Here is a 27,422-nt window from a genome sequence, read left to right as displayed (position 1 = left end):
CTGTTTCTTTGTGAGACACAGAGTAGGTGAACGGATGATCTCTGCATGTGTGGTTCCCACCGTGAAGCATGGAGGTGGTGTGATGATGGTGCTTTGCTGGTGACACTGTCTGTGATTTATAATTCAAGGCACACTTAACCTGCATGGCTACCACAGCGATACGCCATCCCATCTGTTCTTTTTTCCCCTTTATCTAACTAGGCAAGTCAGTTAACATTCTTATTTACAATGACGGCCTAGGAACAGTGGGTTAACTGCCTTGTTCAGGGGCAGAATGACAGATTTTTACCTTGTCAGCTCAGGGATTCGATCTAGCAACCTTTCGGTTACTGGCCCAACCCTCTAGCCACTAAGCTACCTGCCGCCCCTTGCGCTTAGTCCCACTATCATTTGTTTTTCAACATATAAGGACCTCCAGGCTGTGTAAGGGCTATTTGATCAAGAAGGAGAGTGATGGACTGCTGCATCAGATGGCCTGGCCTCCACAATCACCAAACCTCAACCCAAATGAGATGGTTTGGGATGTGTTGTACCGCAGAGTGAAGAAAAAGCAGCCAACAAGTGCTCAGCATATGTGGGAACTCCTTCAAGGCGGCAGGTAGCCTAGTGGTTAGAGCGTTGAGCCAGTAACCAAAAGGTTGCTAGATCGAGTCCCCGAGCTGACAATCTGTCGTTCTGCCCCTGAACAAGGCAGTTAACCCACTGTTCCTAGACTGTAAATAAGAATTTGTTCTTAACTGACTTGCCTAGTTAAATAAAAGACTGTTGGAAAAGCATTCCAGGTGAAGCTTGTTGTAAGCATGCCAAGAGTATGCAAGGCTGTCATCATGGCAAAGGGTGGCTACTTTGAAGAATCTAAAATATATTTTTGTTTAACACTTTTTTTGGTTACTGCATGATTCCGTGTGTTATTTAATATTTTCGATGTCTTCACTTTTTTTTATTCTACAATATAGAAAAATAAAAACCTTTGAGTAGGTGTCAGCTTTTGACTGGTACTGTATGTGTTGCCACTCTAGGGTCACGCACTACTCATAAAGCAAATTTTACAATTTTTATAATTGAGAAACATAAAATGCCACCCAAAATTGGAAAAATACTGTGATATTTTGGCCATATCGCCCTAATCCAGTAATCCCCAAACAACGTTAAGAAGCCATTTTCACTGGACTATTGACATAGACACCTAATAATTAATACTCCTACATTTTAACCTAGAAAAAATGTGAAGGTGTCATTGAGATGACTACCTCAATTTCATTTAGGATTCAACACAAGACTTCTGTGTTGTCTACATTGTTTGATATAGTTTGATATAGTTTAAGACTCTTTCAGGAAATGGCATTCAAAAATGCAAAATGCTCCAACTTCCTGAGGGGGAAGTTGACTGACCCAACCTTAGGCCTACATCAGCACCGCCTTGTCAGAAAATTGTAGGCAGAGCCCTGATTTGTACATTTTAAACAAATTTCTAGTTAGCTAAGGAAGAGCAGCCAAGTACCCGTAACAGTCTATAGCCTACCATTCCTGCTGAGGCAGTCTTCAACCAAGATGATTATTAGGCTAAAAAAGGTGCATTTGCTTATGATTTGAGCAGTGTGGGTGTCACACGTGCCACCGTGGGGGCTGGGGGTGCCACCGCAACGCTGAAGTGGTACTCATAACAATTCAGGACTGGCTGAGGAGTAGGGTTGATCTGAGCGTTCTGACCTCCCGACGGCGGTCAAGCTCCCAAGCCAACTGGCTAAAGTTGGCTAGCTTACTAGCTAGCTATTTCCAGACACAATGAGAGAACACCTCTCTGAACATTTTACTCGCCCTAGCAGAGCTGGTAGAGCTGGTAGTGTTTTCATGTTATCAAGGGGGTTAGTGATGAACTGTTACTGGCAACAATTGAATTATTTTTGTTTGTCTACTTACACCTGGCATTCCTCAATTACTCTGTTTTATGATTTCTTCTTGGAAATGTACTTAACATCTACAGGATCGGTGCGCCCCCCCCCCCCCCCGGTGGTACAGTTGAGCTAATGTGATTAGCATGACGTCGTAAGTAACTAGAGAATTTCCTAGGACATAGACATGTCTTATACGGGCAGTAAGCTTAAATTCTTGTTAATCTAACTGCACTGTCCAATTTACAGTAGCTATTACAGTGAATGAATGTCATGCTATTGTTTGAGGAGACTGCACAGTTATGTACTTGAAAATTTATCAATAAACCAATTCGGCACATTTGGGCAGTCTTGATAACATTTTGAACAGTAATGCAATGGTTCATTGGATCAGTCAAAAACTTTGGACATTGCTGCCATCTAGTGGCCAAAATCAATTTCTCCTAGACTCCTTAGTCATATAATGGCCTTTCTCTTGCATTTCAAAGACGATGAACCCCCCCCCAAAATTTGAAAGCACGTTTTTTTTTTGCCTTTTACCAGATCTAATGTGTTATTCTCCTACAGTAATGTTACATTTCCACAAACTTCAGTGTTTCCTTTCAAATGGTATCAAGAATATGCATATCCTTGCTTCAGGTCCTGAGCTACAGGCAGTTAGATTTGGGTATGTCATTTTAGGCAAAAACGGGGGGGACAATCCTTAAGAGATTTTTAGCTTTAGGACAGCTAAACCCTTGTCTTGTGATGAATGGATACTTTTGTAACCATGAACTGTGCCTTGCCTTACCCCCGACGGCAGAGACTGACTCGGCCATCCTCTCTTTTTGGTCTCTGCAGTGACCCCGCTGTTATCAAGTCTCCCCAACAGCAACCTTTTCCTGGCTACTATTTCCTCCACCATCACTACAAGCACTTGTTTGCTGAAGCATTTATTGTGCTTTCCTTGGTTATCCATTTTTTTAAAAAGCTAGTCTGATTGCTATAATGAATGAAAAATAACATTTTGTTTTTGTGTATAAATGGTTTGCGAGCCAACTAAAAAATCTATGTATTCTCGAGACATAAAGCAGATACTTTAAATGTATTACATTTATTTATCAACACTTTATTATAGTGGGCAAAATCCTATCATCCCTGTCACAGGCTTATTTATGGTTTCAAGCACGTCACCAATGTCAATGCCACATAAGGAGATATTTACAAATTATTTAGGAAAGATATTTGCAATGTTCCCTAAGAACATTTTGAGCAATTGCACTTACGATCTATCTTGTGAACTTGTATTTTCTTTCCACTTAAACTTCTTACGTTTTTTCGTAAGTAGTGTTTTGTGAATCCGGCCCCAGAACATTAGTGTACCGTTTAGTACACTACATGCCTACTACAGTACAGACAAGATTGGGTTGGTTTGACAGCCCATTAGGAAAGAAGCATGAGGTGTCAGCCTAGTAAACATGTGTTCACACGCACACTGCTTGTGTGTGTGTGTGTGTGTGTGTGAAGTGCAGTCTATCCGGTGTTAAGTGAGACAAGCATCTCTCTTTTGAGCCTTTAACCTATAATTTCTTCTACAACATATCCTAAGAGCCATCTAATGAAACAAACAAATCCTAGACAATGAGCAATGTCATCCGGGGTGATTGGTGCTTGATAGTTTGACTCAATAGGTTCATGCAGCCACAGGCTGACTCATATGTTAACTGTTGAGCTGGGGCTGAAATGGACAAAGGGGTATAAGTTCATTGACCCTGAGCCTGGCCAGTGTGCCAAAGTAGGTCAAACAGTACCAAGGTAATATGGAGAAACCTTGACATGCAGTTGTGTGTGTTCACGTGTGGTGTGTCTGTGTTTTCTCCTGAGGTGAGTGTGTGTGTGTCTGTTGCATTGACCCCTTTCTGCCCCCCTTAGCGAGGTCATGCTCCCATAGGAGAATCAATACTGTTTGTGGGTATGCGTGTTTCTGGTTTTCCGTAGGGAAAAAACACTTTTCTGATGAAGGGTGTGTTTCCGCTGTTGTGTGTCTGAGTCATGCGGATGGTCTTTGATGTGCTCTAATTGGCCCAGCATGTCTCAGCAGCACGGCAAGAGGCACAGGAAACGCATCATCACACAGGAATGCACTTCCTGTGACCTGCCTTGAGCAGCCAGGCACACCTGAGTCTCTTTCAGTACCCTTTCCATTTTTTCCTCCGTGAGAAAATGTTTGGAAATGGAGTGAGACAGGGAAGTTAGTGGGCTACTAGGTCCTGTTCATTAGGGCACGCCGTAGTGAAATCTTTTGAAACGGGAACATGGGCAGAATGTCGGCTACTATTCGAAGTTGTCTGATAGATAACAGCACAGACTTTCCTTCTTGTTTTGCTATGTGTGCCATACTGAACACGACCCTGGCTTCAGAGTGAGTTATATGGAGGGTTGTCTGTGTGTGTGGAGCATGGTTGAAAGAGCGTACAGTGTTGTGCTTGCTGCTGCCCTTTCCTATCCCTGTGACATCCATAGGTAGGCTCCAGAGTGTGAAAGTGTGAGTGTAGCCTACTTGTTGTCTGGAGCATGGAGTTATTTGGAGCTTGGTTATGGTCCTGTTGAGTACAGAGTAGTGAGTTTTAGCTAGCTAGCTACTGTTTTTAGCTTAGAGTAGAGAGGGTAGAGGGCGTTAGCTAGCTGCTGCCCATTCCTATCCCACGTCCATTGGTCCCCTTCAGAGTGTGACTGAGTATACTGGTTACTGGTAGTATGGGGCTGAGTTAAGTTTCGTGGAGCGGCGTATCAGCTAGTTGCTGTTGAGTGTTCGCTAACTGCCCTTTCCAATACCACCTCAATCTATATTTACTGCTTTATTTTCAGACTGACACTTATTTATGAGCCGGGCCTAGCAGTAAGCATATGTAGGTTGCGTCCCCAAATGGCACCCTATTCCCTATGTAGTGCACTACAGAATGTACACTGGACGTAAAGCAGGACAATACCCAGGCACAGGCAACTGGACGTGTGTGTGTGTCGAAGAACCTAAACTTGCTCTCAAACACTCTGACGTAAATACATACAGATGTTAATGTAATCACAAGATGTTAGGTCAAATCGATTTTTGTGTTTTAGTAGGCTATATACCCGTCTCATTAATTGCAGGTTGACGTTTATTGGGGAGAGCTCATTAATTTCCTTATCGCTGTATAATAAGTTGCTCTGTAATAAGTTGCTATGAATGACGATGTAAGTCTGGGTCATTCCACCTCAATAAGCACAAGATTTGATTTCAACACATTTTGTGTAACCACAGCATTCAAACGAGGCTGCAATAAAAACAAATGGGAATGTAGCGACTGTGTAGCATTTTTAACATCCGGGGTGTTAGCTATGATTCTATTCAAGCGTTGATTGACATGGTAATGGTCTAATAGTATTTGAGAAAAGATGAAAAAACGGACCCCTCGTGTACGTACTACCATTCAAAAGTTTGGGGTCACTTAGAAATGTCCTTGTTTTTTTCCCATTAAAATAACATCGAATTGATCAGAAATACAGTGTAGACATTTGTTAATGTTGTAAATGACTATTGTAGCTGTTAACGGTAGATTTATACTTTTTTATGGAATATCTACATGGGTGTACAGAGGCCCACTCAGCAACCATTGCTCATGTGTTCCAATGGCACGTTGTGTTAGCTAATCCAAGTTTATCATTTTAAAAGGCTAATTGATCATTAGAAAACCCCTTTGGCCATCTCTGAGTTCCGTGCGCTAACTGAGGTTATTTAGCCGCCAATGATCACAGTAGGCTTGTCACCATACCAAAATGATACCAGGCCAAGTATCACGTTACCAAGTAGTATCACAATGCCACGGTGAAGTGGCCTAGCGTCCTGTTCGCCCCGTCCTCCGGACGCTTGGTCACGTTTGCTAAACGTTCTCCAAAAACCTGTTACTGAAATTCACACTTCTACATAATAATACAACACATTTGATTTTTAACTTCACACTGTTTAGTGTATATAATACTGCATAAAATGGCTCATTTGCTCATATTGGCAAAGGACTACCTGTGATTTGGCTGGAGGAATGGGAGGAAAGAATAAAGTGCTTTCAGAAAGTATTCAGACCCCTTTCATTTTTCCACATTTTGTTACGTTACAGCCTTAATCTAAAATGGATTAAATAAAACAAATCTCCTCAGTAATCTACACACAATACCCCATAATGACACAACATTTTTGCAAATGTATTAAAAATAAACTGATACCTTTATTTACATAAGTATTCAGACCCTTTGCTATGAGACTTGAAATTGAGCTCCGGTGCATCCTGTTTCCATCGATCATCTTTGAGATGTTTCTACAACTTGATTGGAGTCTACCTGTGGTAAATTCAATTGATAAGACATGATTTGGAAAGGCGCGCACACACCTGTCTATATAAGGTCCCACAGTTGACAGTGCGTGTCAGAGCAAAAACCAAACCATGAGGTCGAAGGAATTGTCCGAAGATCTCCGAGACAAGATTGTGATGAAGCACAGATCTAGGGAAGGGTACCAAAACATTTCTATAGCATTGAAGGTCCCCAAGAACACAATGGCCTCCATCATTCTTAAATGGAAGAAGTTTGGAACCACCAAGACTCTTCCTATAGCTGGCCGCCCAGCCAAACTGAGCAATCGGGGGAGAAAGGCCCTGGTGAGGACGGTCACCAAGAACCTGATGTTCACTGACAGAGCTCCAGAGTTCCTCTGTGGAGATGGGAGAACCTTCCAGAAGGACAACCATCTCTGAGGCACTCCACCAATCAGGCCTTTATGGTAGAGTGCCCAGACGGAGGCCACTCCTCAGTAAAAGGCACATGACAGCCCGCTTGGAGTTTGCCAAAAGGCGCCGAAAGATAATGATGAACAAGATTCTCTTGTCTGATGATACCAAGATTGAACTCTTTGACCTGAATGCCAAACGTCACATCTGGAGGAAAACAGGCACCATCCCTACGGTGAAGCATGGGGGTGGCAGCATCGTGCTGTGGGGATATTTTTCAGCGGCAGGGACTGGGAGACTCGTCCGGATCGTGACAAATATGAACGTAGCAAAGTACAGAGATCCTTGATGAAAACCTGCTCCAGAGCGCTCAGGACTTCAGACTGGAAGGTTCAACCTTCCAACAGGACAACGACCCTAAGCACACAGCCAAGACAACGCAGGAGTGCCTTCGAGACAAGTCTCAATGTCCTTGAGTGGCCCAGCCAGTGCCCGGACATCTCTGAAGAGACGTGAAAATAGTAGCAACGCTCCCCATCCAACCTGAGAGAGCTTGAGACGATCTTCAGAGAAGAATGGGAGAAACTCTCCAAATACAGGTGTGCCAAGCTTGTGGCATAATACCCACGAAGACTCAAGGCTATAATCGCTGCCGAAGGTCCTTCAACAAAGTACTGAGTAAAGGGTCTGAATAAATTAAACTCAAGACCAGGGTTTCCATTAACTGCATATTGCCAGCTTTTGCCCCGCCCCCCCCCCCAAAAAAAAGAAAAGCCAATAAATCAATTTGTTGCCAGCCAAATTGACCGGGAGGAGAGAACCTGCCTAATGTAGTTTATCGGCGCATCACCGACCATTTTACAATGTGAGCTGGAGGCGGTATGCATTTTGAAAACATACTTAATTGTTTGAAACCTGAATATTTTACTACATATGAGGCATGTTTTACCTTGCTTGAAAATCCGACAATAGGAAGGTGGAGGCAATTATTTTATAAAGACTTCATCGGCAGCTTTTGAGTTTCAAGTTTGGGGAAGTATACAAATTATCATACAATTTCTACTGATCTGCGTGTCAGTTGTAATGTTCATATGTTCATTTTCGTGGTAGTTTCATTTCAATAATAGTTTTTGTGCAGCCTCAATGTCAGAGAGTGAAAACACGACAGGCACGCTTGCAGCTTAACAGCAAAGAGAACAACTCTAGCCGAAACTGTTAAACGAAATATTACCGGACGTGCCTTTTTCTTTTTTTCTTTATCGGCTTTTGCACACATTTTATATAATTTCACAAACCATGTCACGGGCCATTTTAAACTAATCCCGTGTCACTAGTTATTGGTTTCATAACAAACAACGTTGTTCAGTCATGTTACCTCGCTAGCTAACAACCTGGTAGCTTGACAGTAGGTTTAGGCAAATTTGATTGGCATAGGAAGAAAGGAAAAGGGTCTGCTACTCATGAGATGTGCTTCCAAAGGTAGGATTCAATGTAATCTTTAACTATGTTTACTGAAGAGTGAAGAAGGTTTCATGCAGCGTTTTCCCCTTACTGACACAATGACATGCAGATCCTTATGTATGTAGTATATCACAGGAGGTTGGTGGCACCTTAATTGGGGAGGATGGCCTTGTGGTAATGAGTAGATTGGTATGAAACACATGGTTTCTATACGTTTGATGCCGTTCCATTTGTGCCGTTCCAGCCATTATGAGCCGTCCTCCCTGCAGCATCCTCCGCTGATTTACAGTGCATCCGGAAAGTATTCAGACCCCTTGACTTTTTCCACGTTTTGTTAATTTACAGCTTTAATCTTAAATGGGTTAAATGTTTATTTAAAAAAAAAAAAAAATTATCACCCTCAATCTACACACAAATACCATAATGACAAAGCAAAATACGTTTATTTTTGCAAACTGAAATATCACATTTACGTAAGTATTCAGACCCTTTACTCAGTACTTTTGTTGAAGAACCTTTTGGCAGCGATTACATCCTCGAGTCTTCTTGGGTATGACGCTACAAGTTTGGCACAGCTGTATTTGGGGAGTTTCACCCGTTCTTCTCTGCAGATCCTCTAAAGCTCTGTTAGGTTGAATGAGGACTGTCGCTGCACAGCTATTTTTCATGTCTCTCCAGAGATGTTTGATCGGGTTAAAGTCTGGGCACTGGCTGGGCCACTCAAGGACATTCAGAGACTTGTCCTGAAGCCACTCCTGCGTTGTCTTGGCTGTGTGGTAAGTGTCGTTGTCCTGTTGGAAGGTGAAAATAGCTGTGCAACCCACGCTGGCCTCAGACCAAGGCATGCTGCCTGCTAATTATCTATAGGCCATGTTTCAACTTGTCAATTTCAAATTACCCTGACAAAAATATAAACGCAACATGTGAAGTTTTGGTCCCATGTTTGTTGAGCTGAAATAAAAGATCCAAGAAATGTTATGCACAAAAAGCTAATTTCTCTCAGATTTTGTGAACAAATTTCTGTACATCCCTGTTAGTGAGCATTTTTGCTTTGTCAAGATAATCCATCCACTTGACAGGTGTGGCATATCAAGACAATGATTAAACGGCATAATTACACAGGTGGACCTTGTGCTGGGGACAATAAAAGGACACTCTAAAATGTGCAGTTTTGTCACACAACACAATGCCACAGATGTTTTGAGGGAGCGTGCAATTGGCATGCTGACTGTCGGAATGTCCAACCGGAGCTGTTGCCAGAGAATTGATTGTCAATTTCTCTACCATAAGCCACCTCCAATGTCGTTTTTAGATCATTTGGCAGTGCATCCAACCTGGACCGCATACCACGTGTATGGCGTTGTGTGGGCGAGCGGTTTGCTGATGTCAACGTTGTGAACAGAATGCCACGTGGTGGGGTTATGGTATGGGCAGGCATAAGCTATGGACAACAATCACAATTGCATTTTTATCAATGGTAATTTTGAATGCACAGATGCCGTGATAAGATCCTGAGGCCCATTGTGGTGCCCGTTCATCCATCACCTCATGTTTCAGCATGCTAATGCACGGCTCCATGTCGCAAGGATCTGTACACAATTCCAGGAAGCTGAAAAATGTCCCAGTTCTTCCATGGCCTGCATACTCACCAGACATGCCACCCATTGAGCCCATTTGGGATGTTCTGGATCGACGTGTACAACAGTGCGTTCCAATTCACGCCAATATCCAGGAACTTTGCACAGCCATTGAAGAGTGGAACAACATTTTACAGGCCACAAACAGCCTGATGAACTCTGTGAAGGAGATGTTGAAGTTCTATTTTTGAACATCAGTTTTGAATTGGTGTGCCTAGTTAATAGAAGTAGCCCATTTTACTGTTGCGGACATTTTTTGAGGCATTACTGAGCAGCCCAGGCGCAAACTTTTTCCTCCCTGGCACATTTCCCCAGGTGGCCCCCACATTGCCTTCGCCACTACTAATAATTTTCATTCCTATCAGTGTCTTTTTACGTTATCATTACAGTTTCTGCCTAACATTTCTTGAATTGTTTTATTTTTTTTTACTGATTTATGATGAGCTAATGCTAAGCTAATTGCCAGTTTTGCGGTGCCATGTTTGTTGACGTCATACAATGCATTCTGGTTGTCACTTAAACGTCTCAGACCAAAGATATTATAACAAAACGAGGTGAAGGGATGGTTCACTCATCTTTCGGGTAAACTTCCGGAAGTGAATGATGGTAGACGACACACCCCCTTCAATATGCATACTGCTAACAGACCCAACTCCTTGTAACTGTTTATCTTTGGTTGATGCGAAAAAAACAAACATGGCTGCTTGCACAAACTACCTATCGTCGGATTACTTTCGATTTTCTAGAAAGTGTTTTACTAAATAATTTCTATCACTTGTGAGGTCACCCGTGATGTGATGAATTGTAAATAGTAATTTCTAATTCATATTATGGTTTGTCAGCTGAGTTAAGACCAATGTAGCCTACATCTTCCGGTTTGGATGAGAATTGTTATGCTGTCGCTACTTCTACGGATGTCTTAACCTCTCTAGGGTCGGCGGGACGAAATCGTCCCACCTACGTAACAGCCAGTGGAATCCTGTGGCGCGTTATTCAAATACCTTAGAAATGCTATTACTTGAATTTCTCAAACATATGACTATTTTACACCATTTTAAAGTCAAGACTCTCGTTAATCTAACCACACTGTCCGATTTCAAAAAGGCTTTACAGCGAAAGCAAAACATTAGATTGTCAGCAGAGTACCCAGCCAGAAATAATCAGACACCCATTTTTCAAGCTAGCATATAATGTCACATAAACCCAAATCACAGCTAAATGCAGCACTAACCTTTGATCTTCATCAGATGACAACCCTAGGACATTATGTTATACAATACATGCATGTTTTGTTCAATCAAGTTCATATTTATATCAAAAACCAGCTTTTTACATTAGCATGTGACGTTCAGAACTAGCATACTTCCGGTGAATTTACTAAATTACTCACGATAAACGTTCACAAAAAAACATAATTATTTTAAGAATTATAGATACAGAACTCCTCTATGCACTCGATATGTCCGATTTTAAAATAGCTTTTCGGCGAAAGCACATTTTGCAATATTCAGAGTAGATAGCCCGGCATCACAGGGCTAGCTATTTAGACACCCAGCAAGTTTAGCACTCACCAAAGTCAGATTTACTATAAGAAAAATGTTATTACCTTTGGTGTTCTTCGTCAGAATGCACTCCCAGGACTTCTACTTCAATAACAAGTGTTGGTTTGGTCCCAAATAATCCATAGTTATATCCAAATAGCTGCGTTTTGTTCGTGCGTTCAAGACACTATCCGAATGGTAAAGAAGGGTGACGAGCACGACGCATTTCGTGACAAATTTCTAAATATTCCATTACCGTACTTCGAAGCATGTCAACCTCTGTTTAAAATCAATTTTTATGCAATTTTTCTCGTTAAAAAAAGCGATAATATTCCGACCGGGAATCTCTGTTTAGGTTCAAAGACGATAGAAAATAAAAACATGGGGTCGACTCGTGCACGCGCCTAAGCCCATTGTCCTCTGATAGAGCACTTACCAAAAGCGCTAATGTGTTTCAGCCTGGGGCTGGAATTACATCATTCAGCTTTTTCCCTCCTTCTGAGAGCCTATGGGAGCCGTGGGAGCCGTAGGAAGTGTCACATTTACAGCAAAGTTCCTCAGTCTTCATTATATAGAGTCAAGAAGCTCAAGGAATGGTCAGAGAGGGCACTTCCTGTAAGGAATCTTCTCAGGTTTTTGCCTGCCATATGAGTTCTGTTATACTCACAGACACCATTCTAACAGTTTTAGAAACTTTAGGGTGTTTTCTATCCAAAGCCAATAATTATATGCATATTCTAGTTCCTGGGCAGGAGTAGTAACCAGATTAAATCGGGTACGTTTTTTTATCCGGCCGTGTAAATACCACCCCCTACCCCCAACAGGTTAACATTGCATCCAAAAATAAACTGCTCACATTGAGGACAGCTTTGTTAAGAATGTGTTGCAAAATGTGGCCAGGTCTAACGCTGACTGTTGTGTCAATCGTAACGGGACGTTCTAAACACACCGGTTTGAGCACACGCTACAGGGATCACTGTAGAATGATCACACCAGTGTGTTCGTACGTGTCGAAGTGTTATTAATCACCATTACGTTATTTCACTGCATGTATTATTTACGGCTCACAACCTGCTACACTTGTGAGGAAACAAAAATGTAGCTTTTTTTGAGTGCTCCGTATGAGCAAGTGTCTGGTTTCTCTGTCCTGTTTATGTTAACAGAGCGTGCACGCATGACTGAGCATGCATAGAAGTACCTGGCCTTCTGTGGGCAAATATAGGAAAGTGCCCATTTTGGGATTTCTGATTCTTAACTCACCACAACTAATAAGCTGAGCTTCTCATTCATTTTCTTTCTTCACATCACATAGCCAGTCAAAGTTTTTTATTTTTATTTTTTGTACATCCGTTACGAATGATAATAGTTCCTTACAATAGGTCTATTTTGAAAAATCTTTCAAACAATTTTTGTCCTGATAATCACCAAGCCTCTGTGTGAAAGAGAACTACTATTTTCCTTTGGGCAAAAACAGTTGTCTGATAGCCCAGAATAGGCTAGTTGATACAATGTTGCAAGTTCGCTAGTGGAAAGCTTCAGGCCAGACCCAGTTGATTTGAAACAATGTTGCACTTAACTAGCGATAGCTCAAGACCGATAGAAAGGGAGGTAAACGGGCTCAGTATAGAGATGAATGCGATTTGAAAGAACTGGATCTTATCATTTTTTTACTTTATTGTCGGTTTTATGTATTTTTACTTAGCTGACAAAAGTTATAGGCCTACTGCTGCATTGGCCCATAGGCTATCTGTAGTTCCATGCACTCATTTCTTTAGCCGCCAATAGATCACGTGTGTCATCAATGTGTCCATATGGCAGAGGCTGGTGCTCTCGCGTTAGTTTAATTTAAACTTTTAGATTTTTATCATTTGAATTCAGAATTTTATAAATACGTGACAGTGATTTTGAAAACAAACTTTATTATTGAGATGAAACTGTTCCACGAAAATGAGCATATGGCAATCGTAACAGGCACACAGATCGGTAGAAATTGCAGGAGAAATTGAATTGAAAAATAATTGCCTCCACGTTTCTAATGTCAGATTTTGCCTGTAGGCAACTTTGAAGCAAGGTAAGACATGCCTCATAATATGAAGTAAAACATTCAGGTTTCAAACAATTAAGTACGTTTTAAAAATGCATACTGGCTCACATTGTAAAGATGTTACGCTGATAGCCTACTGTTGCTTGCACTTGACTGGTGAATGGGAGGCGTGCTTCAATTATCAGTCGAGATATAAAATAAATAGTTTTTAAACATGCACCAAAACTGTTAACATTTTAGAATTGTTGCGCAATGAATGGGCTTATAAAAACACATGTTTTACTCCAGCAGAAACCAGGATGCTGTGCGTGTGTGATAATGGTTATTTATCCAGTAACTAACATAAATACAGACGGCAATTTAATTCCACAAAATTATGCAAATGAACCTAATATACTGATTAACATGACTGTCAAAAGTATTTATAATGACTGCTATTTCAATCAATTCATTAAAAAGCGTTATTTTACTAAAATATTAGGCCGGTCAATTTGGCAGGCTTTTCATTTATCAGCTGTAATTGCCGTCTTTTGGCCAACATTTAGCCCTTGCTGTGCTAATTGTTTTCTCTGGGACGTTAAATGACTGACTAATAGGCCTTGCTGGAGAGTAAACGTTCCCTCCTGTCCACTTAGGAGGATGTGAGGTGACTAATACAAATTTGGTTGAATAATCATGTGCCTTGAGTGTAAAAATCCCCTTCAACGCCAAAGCTTAGTGCTGTTTGTATGACCATAGGACAGTAGAAGTTGGCTAATGCTGTTCTTAAGCTCGTAGTGTGCTCACTGCGCACCTATTTGTTCACTATAATTTAATTGTTCAGTGTCCCTAGTATTGCTGCACGGTATACTGGAACTTCAGGTCTTTTTTGATACTAGAACATGAAACAGTTCTTTACTGGAATTTGTTACTTTTGGTACTTCTGTCAAATTTGTCTCACGTCGTACAGAGGATGTCTAGTAATTTGTCTGAATCTCCTCAAGGGGGCACTAGAAAGCGAGCCAGGCTACTTGCGCATGCAGTTCACACAAAGCAAGCCACTTTTGAGAAGAAAGCAGGAGGGTAGAGAATTCTGACAGCATGGCTTCTTCTAACAAAAACATCATGCCTCCACAAAACTCAAAACTGGCTCCAGAAGCGAACTATGGGAGTGCTTTGCTTACAGAGCAGATGAGGGCCAGCCCACCAAAACAACTATGAAAAAGGTGTTCCAAAACAGTGTAGTGCAAGGGAGGTATAGTTGCAAAATTATATTTAAAAACTAATTTACACAGATTTGCATTATAACGTTATTCTACTAGCAACTAAATTCAAATGATTTGAGTGACAATGACATTACTTTCAGGTTGCAATGTGAAATGTACTCCTAACTTAGAAATAACAGCAATATATTTCAACTAAAGTTACTTTGTTTGTATGGACTTGTTAGCAGTAGCCAGCTGGCAGCCCTGGGTGAAGCATTGCACCCTGGGAGTTGAAATGCACTCTGGGAATCATAGTATGCTGTGTAAAATACAAAGTATAAGCTTCAGAAATTAGTGTTTTTGTTGTTTTGGAACTTAACTATTCATTTAATACATTAATTGATTTAGCTATAATTAATCAAGTCTAATGGATGTAATTTGAGCCAATGTTATGGCCATAGATGAGGAAAATTAACCTTTCTACTATGGTGGATAGTAGATTGACGTAGGCTAGTGAATTTGCGGTCACTTGTCTTGTAACAGAGTATGCAATCTCAATGGCATTCCACACTGCCCTTTCCCACGTGGACAAAAGGAACACCTATGTGAGAATGCTGTTCATTGACTACAGCTCAGCGTTCAACACCATAGTGCCCACTAAGCTAAGGACCTTGGAACTAAACACCTCCCTCTGCAACTGGATCCTGGACTTCCTGACGGACTGTCCCCAGGTGGCATGGGTAGGCAACAACACATCTGGCATGCTGATCCTCAACACGGGGGCCCCTCGGGTGCATGCTTAGTCCCCTGCTGTACATCCTGTTCACCAACAACTGCGTGACCAAGCATGACTCCAACACCTTCATTAAGTTTGCTGACGACACAACAGTGGTAGGCCTGATCAACGACGAGACAGCCTATAGGGAGGAGGTCCGAGACCTGGCCGTGTGGTGCCAGGACAACAACCTCTCCCTCAATGTGAGCAAGACAAAGGAGATGATCATAAACTACAGGAAAAGGAGGGCCGAACAGGCCCCCATTAACATCGATGGGGCTGTAGTGGAGTGTGTCGAGAGTTTAAGTTCCTTGGTGTTCACATCACCAACAAGCTATCATGGTCCAAATACACCAAGACAGTCGTGAAGAGGGCACGACAACACCTTTTTCCCCTCGGGAGACTGAAAATATTTAGCATGGGTCCCCAGAGCATCAAAACGTTCTACAGCTGCGCTATCGAGAGCATCCTGACCGGTTGCATCACCGCCTGGTATGGCAACTGCTCGGCATCCGACTGTAAGGCGCTAAAGAGGGTAGTGCATACGGGCTAATGAATCACTGGGGCCAAGCTTCCTCCCATCCAGGACCTAAACTCAGCAAAATAAGAAACGTCCTCGCCCTGTCAACTGCGTTTAATTCAGCAAACTTAACATGTAAATATTTCTATGAACATAACAAGATATATCAACTGAGACACAAACTGAACAAGTTCCACAAACATGTGACTAACATAAATTGAATAATGTGTCCCTGAACAAATGGGGGGTCAAAAGTAACAGTCAGTACTGCAGTGGATCTCCTCCTCATGGACTGCACCCGATTTGGCTGTTCTTGCTGTGAGATGTTACCCCACTCTTCCACCAAGGCACCTGCAAGTTCCCGGACATTTCTGGGGGGAATGGCCCTAGCCCTCACCCTCCGATCCAACAGGTCCCAGACATGCTCAATGGGATTGAGATCCGGGCTTTTTGCTGGCCATGGCAGAACACTGACATTCCTGTCTTGCAGGAAATCACGCACAGAACGAGCAGTATGGCTGGTGGCATTGTCATGCTGGAGGGTCATGTCAGGATGAGCCTGCAGGAAGGGTACCACATGAGGGAGGAGGATGTCTTCCCTGTAACGCACAGCGTTGAGATTGCCTGCAATGACGACAAGCTCAGTCCGATGATGCTGTGACACACCGCCCCAGACCATGACAGACCCTCCACCTCAAACCCTCCACCTAACCCTAACCCACCCGGACTATTTACGCTGGTCAGATGTCCGGCGCCACATTTTCCTGTGTGTGTGTGTGTGTGTGTGTGTGTGTGTGTACTTTCTAGGATGGTGTTGTCACGATACCAGTATTGCAATACTAGGAAGAAAAGGAAGCAAAGGAAACAAATCATGAAGTGGACTGAATTTCTTGAGGAAAACAGTCCTAATGTTGGGAAAAAAACTGCCTTATGTTGTTGCCCAGAGTCACATTTTGTTTATTTTGCAAGATATATCACACAATATTTTTAAAAAGTAGGCTTTAAAGGACAATAGTTATTTTTGTGTGCTTTGTTTTCTTTTTTACCAAGGGAAATCTAGTATCCTGATTAGTACCCTAGAAGCACACTGTGGTTATTATTATATATTTATTTTGTATTTTTATAAATGTAACCTTTGTTTAACAAGGCAAGTCAGTTAAAACCTCTTGCCGCTCGGATCCCATTAGCCAGTGAAAAATCAGAGCGCCATATTCAAAACCAAATCTAATAATTTCTATTTCTCAAACATAGGACTATTTTACACCATTTTATAGATGCACTTCTCCTGAATCGAACCACGTTGTCCGATTTCAAAAAGGCTTTACAGCGAAAGCAAAACAGTAGATTCTGTTAGGAGAGTACATCGACAAAAATAACCACAGCCATTTTCCAAGCAACTAGCATGCATCACAAATACCCAAAACACAGTTAAATGCAGCACTAACCTTTGACGATCTTCACCAGATGACACTCCTAGGACATCATGTTACACAATACATGCATTTGTTGTTCGATAAAGTTCATATTTATATTTAATAATAGCATTTTACATCTGCGCGTGACGTTCAGAAAATATTTTCCCTCAAATACTGCCGGTGAATCAGGGCCACAATTTACAAAAATACTTGTCATAAACGTTGATACAAAATTAAACTGTTGTTCAAAGAATTATAGATGAACATCTCCTTTATGCAAACGCTATGAAAGATTTCAAAAAAGCTTCACGAGGAAAGCACTCTGCAATAATCTGAGTACTGAGCTCAGAAAAATACACTAGGCTATACAGATAGCCGCCATCTTGGAGTCATCTAAAATCATAATTTGCATTAGAAATATTCCCTTACCTTTGATCTTCATCAGAAGGCACTTCCAGGAATCCCCGGTCCACAACAAATGTTGTTTTGTTCGATAAAGTCCATAATTTATGTCCAAATAACTCAAATAAAAAAAGTTGTATTTATGTTCGTTCAAACGTTGTAAAACATCAATCTTTAGGGCCTTCAGAACGTGAAGATTCAGTAATATTTCAACCGGACGGTTCCTGTGTCTTGAAAAAGGTTTTGGAACGGGAGGATCCATCCTCATGAACGTGCGCCAAGAAATGATGTCATTCCCTGCCTCAACAAGTTCCCCTCCTTCTCATTCGGTCTCTGTTCATCGTAGACGCTTCAAACAACTTTGTAAAGACTGTTGACATCTAGTGGAAGCCGTAGGAAGTGCACAATTATGACTACGTCACTGTGTATTCAATAGGAAACGACTTGAAGAGAGCCCATGCATCCAGATTTCCTCTTCCTGGTAGGATTTCTCTCCAGGTTTTTGCTTGTCATATGAGTTCTGTTATACTCAAGACACCATTCAAACGGTTTTTGAACCTTCAGTGTTTTCTATCAAAATCTACTAATAATATGCATATCCTAGCTTCTGAGTTTGAGTAGGAGGCAGTTTAATATGGGCACATATTTTTTCCGAAATTGTCAATACTGCCCCCTATCCTTAAGTAGCGTAAGAGGTTAAGAACAAATCCTTATTTACAATGACGGCCTACACCGGCCAAACCCGGACGATGTAGCCAATTGTGCGCCGCCCTATGGGATTCCCAATCACGGCCTGTTGTGATACAGCCTGGAATCGAACCAGGGACTGCAGTGACACCTCATGCACTGAGATGCAGTGCCTTAGACAGCTGCGCCACTCGGGAGGCCGAGTGTATCAGGCAGTGTAGTGATATCATTTGTGGCGGAAAAGCCAATAGTTGGGCAAACAGACCCTACCCCTGTTAAAAGCTGTGATTGGCTGTAACTGGTATGTTGGGTGATATTGATTAGCAGTACTTAATGGGCGGGACTACAGGATCTCCTTTTGGCACTAAACATCGGATTTTTGCGGTTGAGAATTTATCGAAGGGCCATTCTAAATTCATAAATGGGCTCGATCTGGCCCGCGGGCCACCAGTTGAATAGCGCTGGCCTAGGCTAACCAATTCTAAATGGCACTAGCAGTTCAAAGTAGCTTTAGCGGAAAATAGACGGACGCAATTATTACAAAACTGCAGCTCGTTGTTGGAACACACACATTTCCCCATTTCAATCAGCCAGTCCATTTTGAATTGGTGATAAAACTAGTCATTTGGCAAGAAATTTTGCTATTGTATCCCATCAGTTAGAAACATTTTTATAGGCATATATTTCTGTAGGCCTAACGGGAGCTTGTGTGCGCACTCGGCACATGTGTAGAGGGAGTTGTCAGAACACAATTGAGTGAGACATGGAGGAGAATGGGAATTAAGGGAAAAAAACTGTGACGCTTGGCTTTATACATTTTTTTTGTTTTGCTCCGCAAATGCACATGTACAAATGGAACACTAAAGTCAAAGCAAATGAACAATGTCTTCAAGACAAAATGTCAGTTGTTTTCGGGACCAAATTGGACTTGCCCTTTCAGGCAGCCATAAAGCGCATTCCACCAAATAGTTCTACAGTATTTTTTTTTTACGTGTTAGTTTTGACATCCGTTTGAGTACTCGATTACTCGTGCTTTTTACCCCTTTTTTCTCCTCAATTTCGTGATATCCAACTGGTAGTTAGTCTTGTCCCATCGCTGCAACTCCCGTTCAAACTCGGGAGAGTCGACGGTCGAGAACCATGCGTCCTCCGAAACACGACCCTGCCAAGCCACACTGCTCACTTAACCTGGAAGCCAGACGCACCAATGTGTCAGAGGAAACACCGTACAGCTGGCGACCAAAGTCAGCGTGCATCGACCCGGCCACCACAAGGAGTTGCTAGAATGCGATGGGACAAGTACATCCCAGCTGGCCAAACCCTCCCCTAATCCGGATGACGCTGGGCCAATTGTGCGCCGCCACATGGGTCTCCCGGTCGCGGCTGGCTGCAACACAGCCCGGGTTCGAACCCGGATCTGTAGTAACTCCTCTAGCACTGCGATGCCGTGTCTTGGACCGCTGCGCCACTCGGGAGGCCCTATGCCCATCCCTACCCCTTAGCACCTCTACCCTTTCAAGACCTCAGCCCTCTTATTTTTATTTAGAATTTTTATGTAATATCTTGTTTTTCTTGTTTAACTGTTCTGTACTTTGTATTTGTACGTTTTATGTGGACCCCAGGAAGAGTAGCTGCTCCACGTGTAATAGCTAATGGGGATCCTAATAAACTAAACCCCAGATCTAAAGGTGACAATGGGATAGTTACTGTTATGTTCTGTTTCCGGGAGAGACACAGTTCCTCTATGGGTTCCATTACAGAATTGTAAATAATTCCGAATTCCGTTCTAACTCTACATAATGGTCTGGCTTGGAAGGTTATTCCTTGTCAGCCAGTAGAATATAGTATTGTTATTTACGTTAAATCGTTCTTGTGTGTTGCATCACTCAAGTTTTTCTTACTGTAGTTTGTGTGTGCGCCACCCCTCACCCATTATCTATCACCTGACATTTGGCCATGACCAACTTGTCATGGGTGTGTCTGGGATGGACTGACGGACCTTTTTAGGCCACACACACACACACACAGAGATCCTTAGGCCAAGTGGAAGGATTACACTCCCCATTTCAGAGGAGATGAGGGGGAGGCAAGGTACTGAGTGTTGAGAGGCCACATGGGCAGCCTGGTCGCTCCGACTAGACATAACAGTACACGTTTGTTTTTACCTGTACTATGTAACTCAAAACTGGCCCCTCTTTGGACACGGTGTTAACCTCCAGACGAGCTTCAATGCCGTACAACTCTCCTTCCGTGGCCTCCAACTGCTCTTAAACGCAAGTAAAACTAAATGCATGCTATTCAATCGATCACTTCCTGCACCTGCTCGCCCGTCCAGCATCACTACTCTGGACGGCTCTGACTTAGAATACGTGGACAACTACAAATACCTAGGTGTCTGGTTAGACTGTAAACTCTCCTTCCAGACTCACATCAAACATCTCCAATCCAAAATGACATCTAGAATCGGCTTCCTATATCGCAATAAAGCATCCTTCACTCATGCTGCCAAACACACCCTTGTAAAACTGACCATCCTACTGATCCTTGACTTCGGTGATGTCATCTATAAAATAGCCTCCAGCACTCTACTCAGCAAACTGGATGCAGTCTCACAGTGCCATCCGTTTTGTCACCAAAGCCCCATACACTACCCACCATTGCGACCTGTATGCTCTCGTTGGTTGGCCCTCGCTTCATACTCGTCGCCAATCCCACTGGCTACAGGTTATCTACAAGTCTCTGCTAGGTAAAGCCCCGCCTTATCTCAGTTCACTGGTCACCATAGCAACACCCACTCGTAGCACGCGCTCAAGCAGGTATATCTCACTGGTCACCCCAAAAGCCAATTCCTCCTTTGGTCGTCTTTCCTTCCAGTTCTCTGCTGCCAATGACTGGAACGAACTGCAAAAATCTCTGAAGCTGGAGACTCATATCTCCCTCACTAGCTTTAAGCACCAGCTGTCAGAGCAGCTCACAGATCACTGCACCTGTACATTGCCCATCTATCTACCTACCTACCTACCTCATCCCCATACTGTATTTATTTATCTTGCTCCTTTGCTCCCCAGTATCTCTACTTGCACATTCATCTTCTGCACATCTACCATTCCAGTGTTTAATTGCTATATTGTAATTACTTTGCCACCATGGCCTATTTATTGCCTTAACTTACCTCATTTGCACTCACTGTATGTAGACTTTTAGTTTTCTTTTGTTCTACTGTATGTTTTGTTTATTCCATGTGTAACTCTGTTGTATGTGTCGAATTGCTATGCTTTATCTTGGCCAGGTCGCAGTTGCAAATGAGAACTTGTTCTCAACTAGCCTACCTGGTTAAGTAAAGGTGAAATAAATAATACAAATGTGTGAGAGACCGTGTTGACATGGGTGAATGGCATTACCACTAAGCCTATTTCGACTCCCACCATTTAATTATGGCATTTATCTATTGGACTTGACCCGTTGGATGGAACTGACCCAAAGTCCCTAAACTAGAGATGGTCGGAAGAAGAGGGGGAGAAAGAGGAGCAAACGGAGTGGGAGGAAGAGAAGGAAGGGTGGTGAAGCCGAGTAATCTAATTGGTTTTCAAGTGGGATTAATTAGTCTCCAATGCAGCTAGGTTAATTCCTTCCCTTCCTCCTCTTTCCGGCGTCAGCAGTCTTCTCAGGTCAATCTCGCTCCCTCTTTCGCACTCTTTCTCCTTCCTTTTCAGTCCAGCAGTCGGTCTTCTCTGCTTATCCTGGGACAGTAGCGTTGGTGGCCATTTGACCTTCTAAGAACCTTTAGTGACGGGGCTAACATTAGGGTGTGTGTGTGTGCGCTCAGTACCAGTTAAAAGTTTGGACACAGCTACTCATTCAAGGGTTTTTCTTTTTACTATTTTCTACATTGTCGAATAATAGTGAAGACATAAACTATGAAATAACACACATGGAATCATGTAGTAACCATAAAAGTGTTAAACCGATCAAAATATATTTGAGATTCTTCAAAGTAGCCACCCTTTGCCTTGATGACAGTTTTGCACACTCTTGGCATTCTCTCAACCAGCTTCATGAGGTAGTCACCTGTAATGCATTTCGATGGAACAGAATTTCTTTCCTTCTTAATGCATTTTAGCCAATCAGTTGTGTTGTGACAAGGTAGGGGTGGTATACAGGAGATCCTTGGCTATTGACTAATCAGGGACACTTAACCTGTAAGCTGATTGACAGTTTACCTTTTACCGCAGAACCAAACCCAGACTTGACCAGAAAGAAAACGGGGATGGACCTACCTGAATTTGTCCGCTGATTTCTCATATATTAGTCTCAAATGATGGTGTGATGTTCACGTTGGGCCCAATTCTAGCAAACAACAGAGACCTGAGGACACCATCCAACCTGGAACTGATTAAGTGAGTAGTGGTTGGTCTGATGTTATTTTGAAAGCCAAGAAGAAAAATAAAGTACATTACAATTATATATTTTACGCGGACTGAATGCTGAGTTAAGGCTCCCAGGCTTGCAAGGACCAACCAGATACAAATTCAATTGGCACTAAGGTGTGAAGTAAAAGGTGTCGAGGCCTTTGCGCCCAGAAAGTGGCAGGAATCCCTCTCCTGCTGTTCAAAGACCATTCACTGGCATTTTCTAAAATAAATCTGCCTCCAGAAATAACAGCTTCTCCCAAGTGGGTGTGACGCCTACTCCCGTTGCCTGCTGCACTGCTGCTTGGATTCCACCTGGCGACCTGTTCACCGTCTGCCCTGGCCTGTCTCCCCCATGTCTGGTACGGGTACCCCCACCACACTCGCCCCTCTCTCTCGAGCTTCTGCTCGCCTCCAGTACTCGCGCACTGTTGGGGCAAGTGACTCTGAACTCACGATGGCTAGCCCCAAGTCGTTAAAAATAAAATGTATTTCTTGTGCATTTTGCTATTTGCCTCATGACCGCTGCATACGTTGTAGTCAGCAAACTTTCTTTACCCAACTGTGGGACAGACTGTTTGTTCCCACACTCGGGACTCTGACTCTCTATTTTGGTTACGCAGACTTTTGGCCTCCCATCCTATTCTAACCACCTTTCGCCGGCTTTGTATTCATGTCACCTGATGGAATTGCTGTACAATATGATCTTATCGCTATCTGATGCAGATGTCATTAATCAGCACTGCAGAGCTCTCCCTGTCCTATACCGTGCCTTGATGATTTCTGGAAATGTGCATGTACACTCTGGCCCATCTACTGTTGCTAACCCCAATTCTAACTTGTGCTCTATCTGCGTCACTGATTTCTGCTCTCGTAGAAGCCTGGGTTTTCTGCACGTTAACACAAGAAGCTTATTACCTAAAATGGATCAATTGAACGTGTGGGTTCACAGCTCCAATCCAGATGTGTTGGTCATAACTGAGACGTGGTTAAGAAAGAGTGTTTTGAATACTGATGTTAACCTTTCTGGTTATAACCTTTTTCGGCATGACAGATCTTCCAAATGTGGGGGAGGGGCTATTTTTACGAAGGATCACTTTCAGTGCTCGGTTGTCTCCACCAAATCTTTCCCCAAACAATTTGATTTGCTGGTTTTAAGCTTTAACCTTTCAAATAGCTCTTTGTTGACTGTTGCTGGGTTGTTGTCCTCCATCAGCACCGTACCCTACCTGCCCTAAGCTCTCTCCTGGCCCCTTAAGTCTGAATTTGTCCTGCTTGGTGACCTAAACGGGAACATGCTTAAACCACCTGACCAAGTCCTAAAGCAATGGGACTCCCTAAATCTTCTTCAGATTATTACCAATCCCACAAGGTATGACTCCAAACACCCAGAAATGGCTACTCTCCTTGACGTTATCCTCACAAATAATCCTGATAGGTATCAGTCTGGTGTTTTCTGTAATGACCTTAGTGATCACTGTTTTACAGCCTGCGTTCGTAATGGCTGCTCATTGAAACGACCTGTCCGGATTTGTCATAGATGCTTGCTAAGAAATGTTTTAATGAGCAAGCCTTCCTTCATGAACTGGCCTTTGTAAAATGGTATAGAATCCGCTTGATCCCCACTGTCGAGCACGCTTGGACTTTAAAAAAATATTTTCAATGGTATTGTTAACATGTCCCCATGAAAAGAATGAGAATTAAAAACAGGTTCGACCGTGATCTTGCAGAGTTACTCCACCTCAAGTATTGCATTTGGTGAAAGGCTCAGCACACTCAGGCTTACTGGCTCTCGTTCAGGCAAATGAGAAATACAGTGAGGGGGAAAAAGTATTTGATCCCTTACTGATTTTGTACGTTTGCCCACTGACAAAGAAATGATCAGTCTATAATTTTAATGGTAGATTTATTTGAACAGTGAGACACAACAACAACCAACAACAACAACAACAAAATCCAGAAAAACACGTCAAAAATGTTATAAATTGATTTGCATTTTAATGAGGGAAATAAGTATTTGACCCTCTCTCAATCAGAAAGATTTCTGGCTCCCAGGTGTCTTTTTATACAGGTAACAAACTGAGATTAGGAGCACTCCCTTTAAGAGTGTGCTCCTAATCTCAGCTCGTTACCTGTATAAAAGACACCTGGGAGCCAGAAATCTTTGATTGAGAGGGGGTCAAATACTTATATCCCTCATTAAAATGCTTGGTAAGAAGAATGCCCTTCTCCCCACCGGTGTGATTACTACCTCTGAGGGTTTAGAGCTTGAGGTAGTCACTGCATACAAGTACTTGGGAGTATGGCTAGACGGTGCACTGTCCTTGTCTCAGCACATATCAAAGCTGCAGGCTAAAGTTAAATCTAGACTTGGTTTCCTCTATTGTAATCTCTCCTCTTTCACCCCAGTTGCCAAACTAACCCTGATTCAGATGACCATCCTACCCATGCTAGATTACGGAGACTTAATTTATAGATCGGCAGCTAAGGGTGCTCTCAAGTGGCTAGATGTTATTTGCCACCAATGCACCTTATAGGACACATCACTGCTCTCTATACTCCTCTGTAAACTGGTCATCTCTGTATACCTGCCGCAAGACCCACTGGTTGATGCTTATTTATAAAACCCTCTTAGGCCTCACTCCCCCCTATCTGAGAGATCTACTGCAGCCCTCATCCTCCACATACGACACCCGTTCTGCCAGTCACATTCTGTTAAAGGTCCCCAAAGCACACACATCCCTGGGTCATTCGTCTTTTCAGTTCGCTGCAGCTAGCGACTGGAACAAGTTGCAACAAACACTCAAACTGGATAGTTTTATCTCAGCTTTATCTCTCCATTCAAAGACTCAATCATGGACACTCTTACTGACAGTTGTGGATGCTTTGTGTGATGTATTGTTGTCTCTACCTTGCCCTTTGTGTTGTTGTCTGTGCCCAATAATGTTTATACCATGTTTTGTGCTGCTACCATACTGTGTTGTCATGTGTTGCTGCCTTGCTATGTAGTAATGTTGTCTCTCGTTGTGATGTGTGTTTTGTCCTATATATAGTTTTTATTTTGTAATCCCAGGCCCCCATTTTGCTTTTTGGTAGGCTGTCATTGTGAATAATAATTTGTTCTTAACCGGCTTAAATACAAATAATTATTAAATTCATAGTTGAGGTAAGTAGATTTAGTAGTTTGGGATTTTGGCAATGAAGCTCTTTATCTACTTCCCTAGAGTCAGGAACTCGTGGATACCATTTTTATGTCTGCTTGCAATTTTAAAGGAAGTATGCTCTCTAGCGTTTACGCTAACACTAGTTAGCAACTGCGCAATGACTGGGAGTCTAATGGGAACAGCTAACATGTAGACTTCGTCATTACTCTAATCCTAGTTAGCACTGAGTTGCGAAACAACATCTTGTTTCCTTCATACTGTACGCAGCGACTTAAAAATGGTATCGACGAGTTTCTGACTCATTGCCAAAGGGGGTCAGTTGAGGCTGTTGCACAGTAGTGTCCAGCAGTGGTTGGAGCCTGAGCATATTGTTATGGTCTAAGTAAACTGCCATAAAAAGATCCTAAAGACCTCTTGTCCACCTCTTATCTCTCTCTCTATCTCTGTTTCCCCATCTCTCCTTCCCTTCCTCTCTCTCGCTCTTTCTGTGTCCCCATCTCCTCCCACTCCTTTCTCCCCCCCCCCCCCCCCAACAGACAGAAAGCGTTAGCCAGCATTCCTGTCGCTCCAGCCCTTCCACAGCTGAAGCCCTCTCTCAAAGCATCTGTATTGTGACCCAGCAGCCATTGTTATAACAGGACAAAGCCCCTATCAAAGCCCTGCTCAGGGTCAACTGGGGCCAGCCTTAACATGCGCGCGTGCGCGCACACACGCACGCACGCACGCACACAGGGGGATATACAAACACGCTTTAGATACAGGGGATATGCGCAGCCAGAGACTTCATCCTAATCCACTGCCAGAATGTGTGTGGGCCACGAAGGGACATGCTTCTTTACCAACTGTTTTGGTGAAGTTAACTGATGCGCTCTCTCTCTACAGAATGAAGCTGGATGGAGGGATCTGATCTGAGATAGGGTTTCTGTGGTGCACCCCTCTAACTAAATCCCTCCACCACCCTTTGACCTCGACCCCAAGGCTGGCCCTCCGCCACCACCCTTCAACCTCGACCCCAAGGCTGGCCCACAAGGTCACGCCCCCTTTGAACCACAACATCACGAAGACGGCAGAAGATGAAGACTGAAGGCGCTCGCATTTTAGTAATTTTTCTCCCTGATTTTTGTTTCCTCAGTGGCTGGTTTTGAGTCTGCTCTCGTCGTTGAAGGACTTTAGATATAAAAACATTTATTTCTGATCTACAGCGCAAAAAGTGAGCTTCGCTCAAACACAGTATCACTGCAAGTTAATAAAAATAATGATAGCCAAATAATAATACAACTCTTAGACTGGGTTGAGACTGGTCAGTAGAGTTTACTCTTAAGTATTACTCTTATCTTAGAGTTTACTCATCTTCTCACTGAGAAACTGCTACATGTATTTAAAGCCACATAGTGCATTTGTTATTCTAACATGGTTTATTTAGTATTTTTCTATTAGCAGAAGATGGTACTGGACTCAACGATAGTCCCAATATTTTCCATAAAAGACGCAAGTACTTTATTTCCACTTAAGGGCCTTATTAGCACAGGTCTGGCTCATGGATGGATATAAT

General features: G+C 42.7%; 1 protein-coding gene across 1 annotated transcript in view; it reads left to right on the top strand.

The window, feature by feature from the left end:
* Window positions 1-27,147, top strand: part of LOC106609064 (insulin receptor substrate 2-B) — a 35,397-nt gene extending 8,250 nt beyond the window's left edge. The window contains exon 2 of the mRNA XM_014207442.3: window positions 26,753-27,147. Within this exon, the coding sequence (XP_014062917.2) occupies window positions 26,753-26,757 (5 nt within the window). The 3' untranslated portion in view covers window positions 26,758-27,147. The remainder of the gene's footprint in view (window positions 1-26,752) is intronic.
* Window positions 27,148-27,422: the final 275 nt, after the last annotated feature.

This window comes from Salmo salar, chromosome 07 (genome assembly GCF_965601325.2).
Source record: "Salmo salar chromosome 07, fSalSal1, whole genome shotgun sequence".
NCBI lineage: Eukaryota > Metazoa > Chordata > Actinopteri > Salmoniformes > Salmonidae > Salmo > Salmo salar.
Note: the sequence above shows the minus strand (reverse complement) of the source record. Positions and strands in the feature narration are given on the sequence as shown.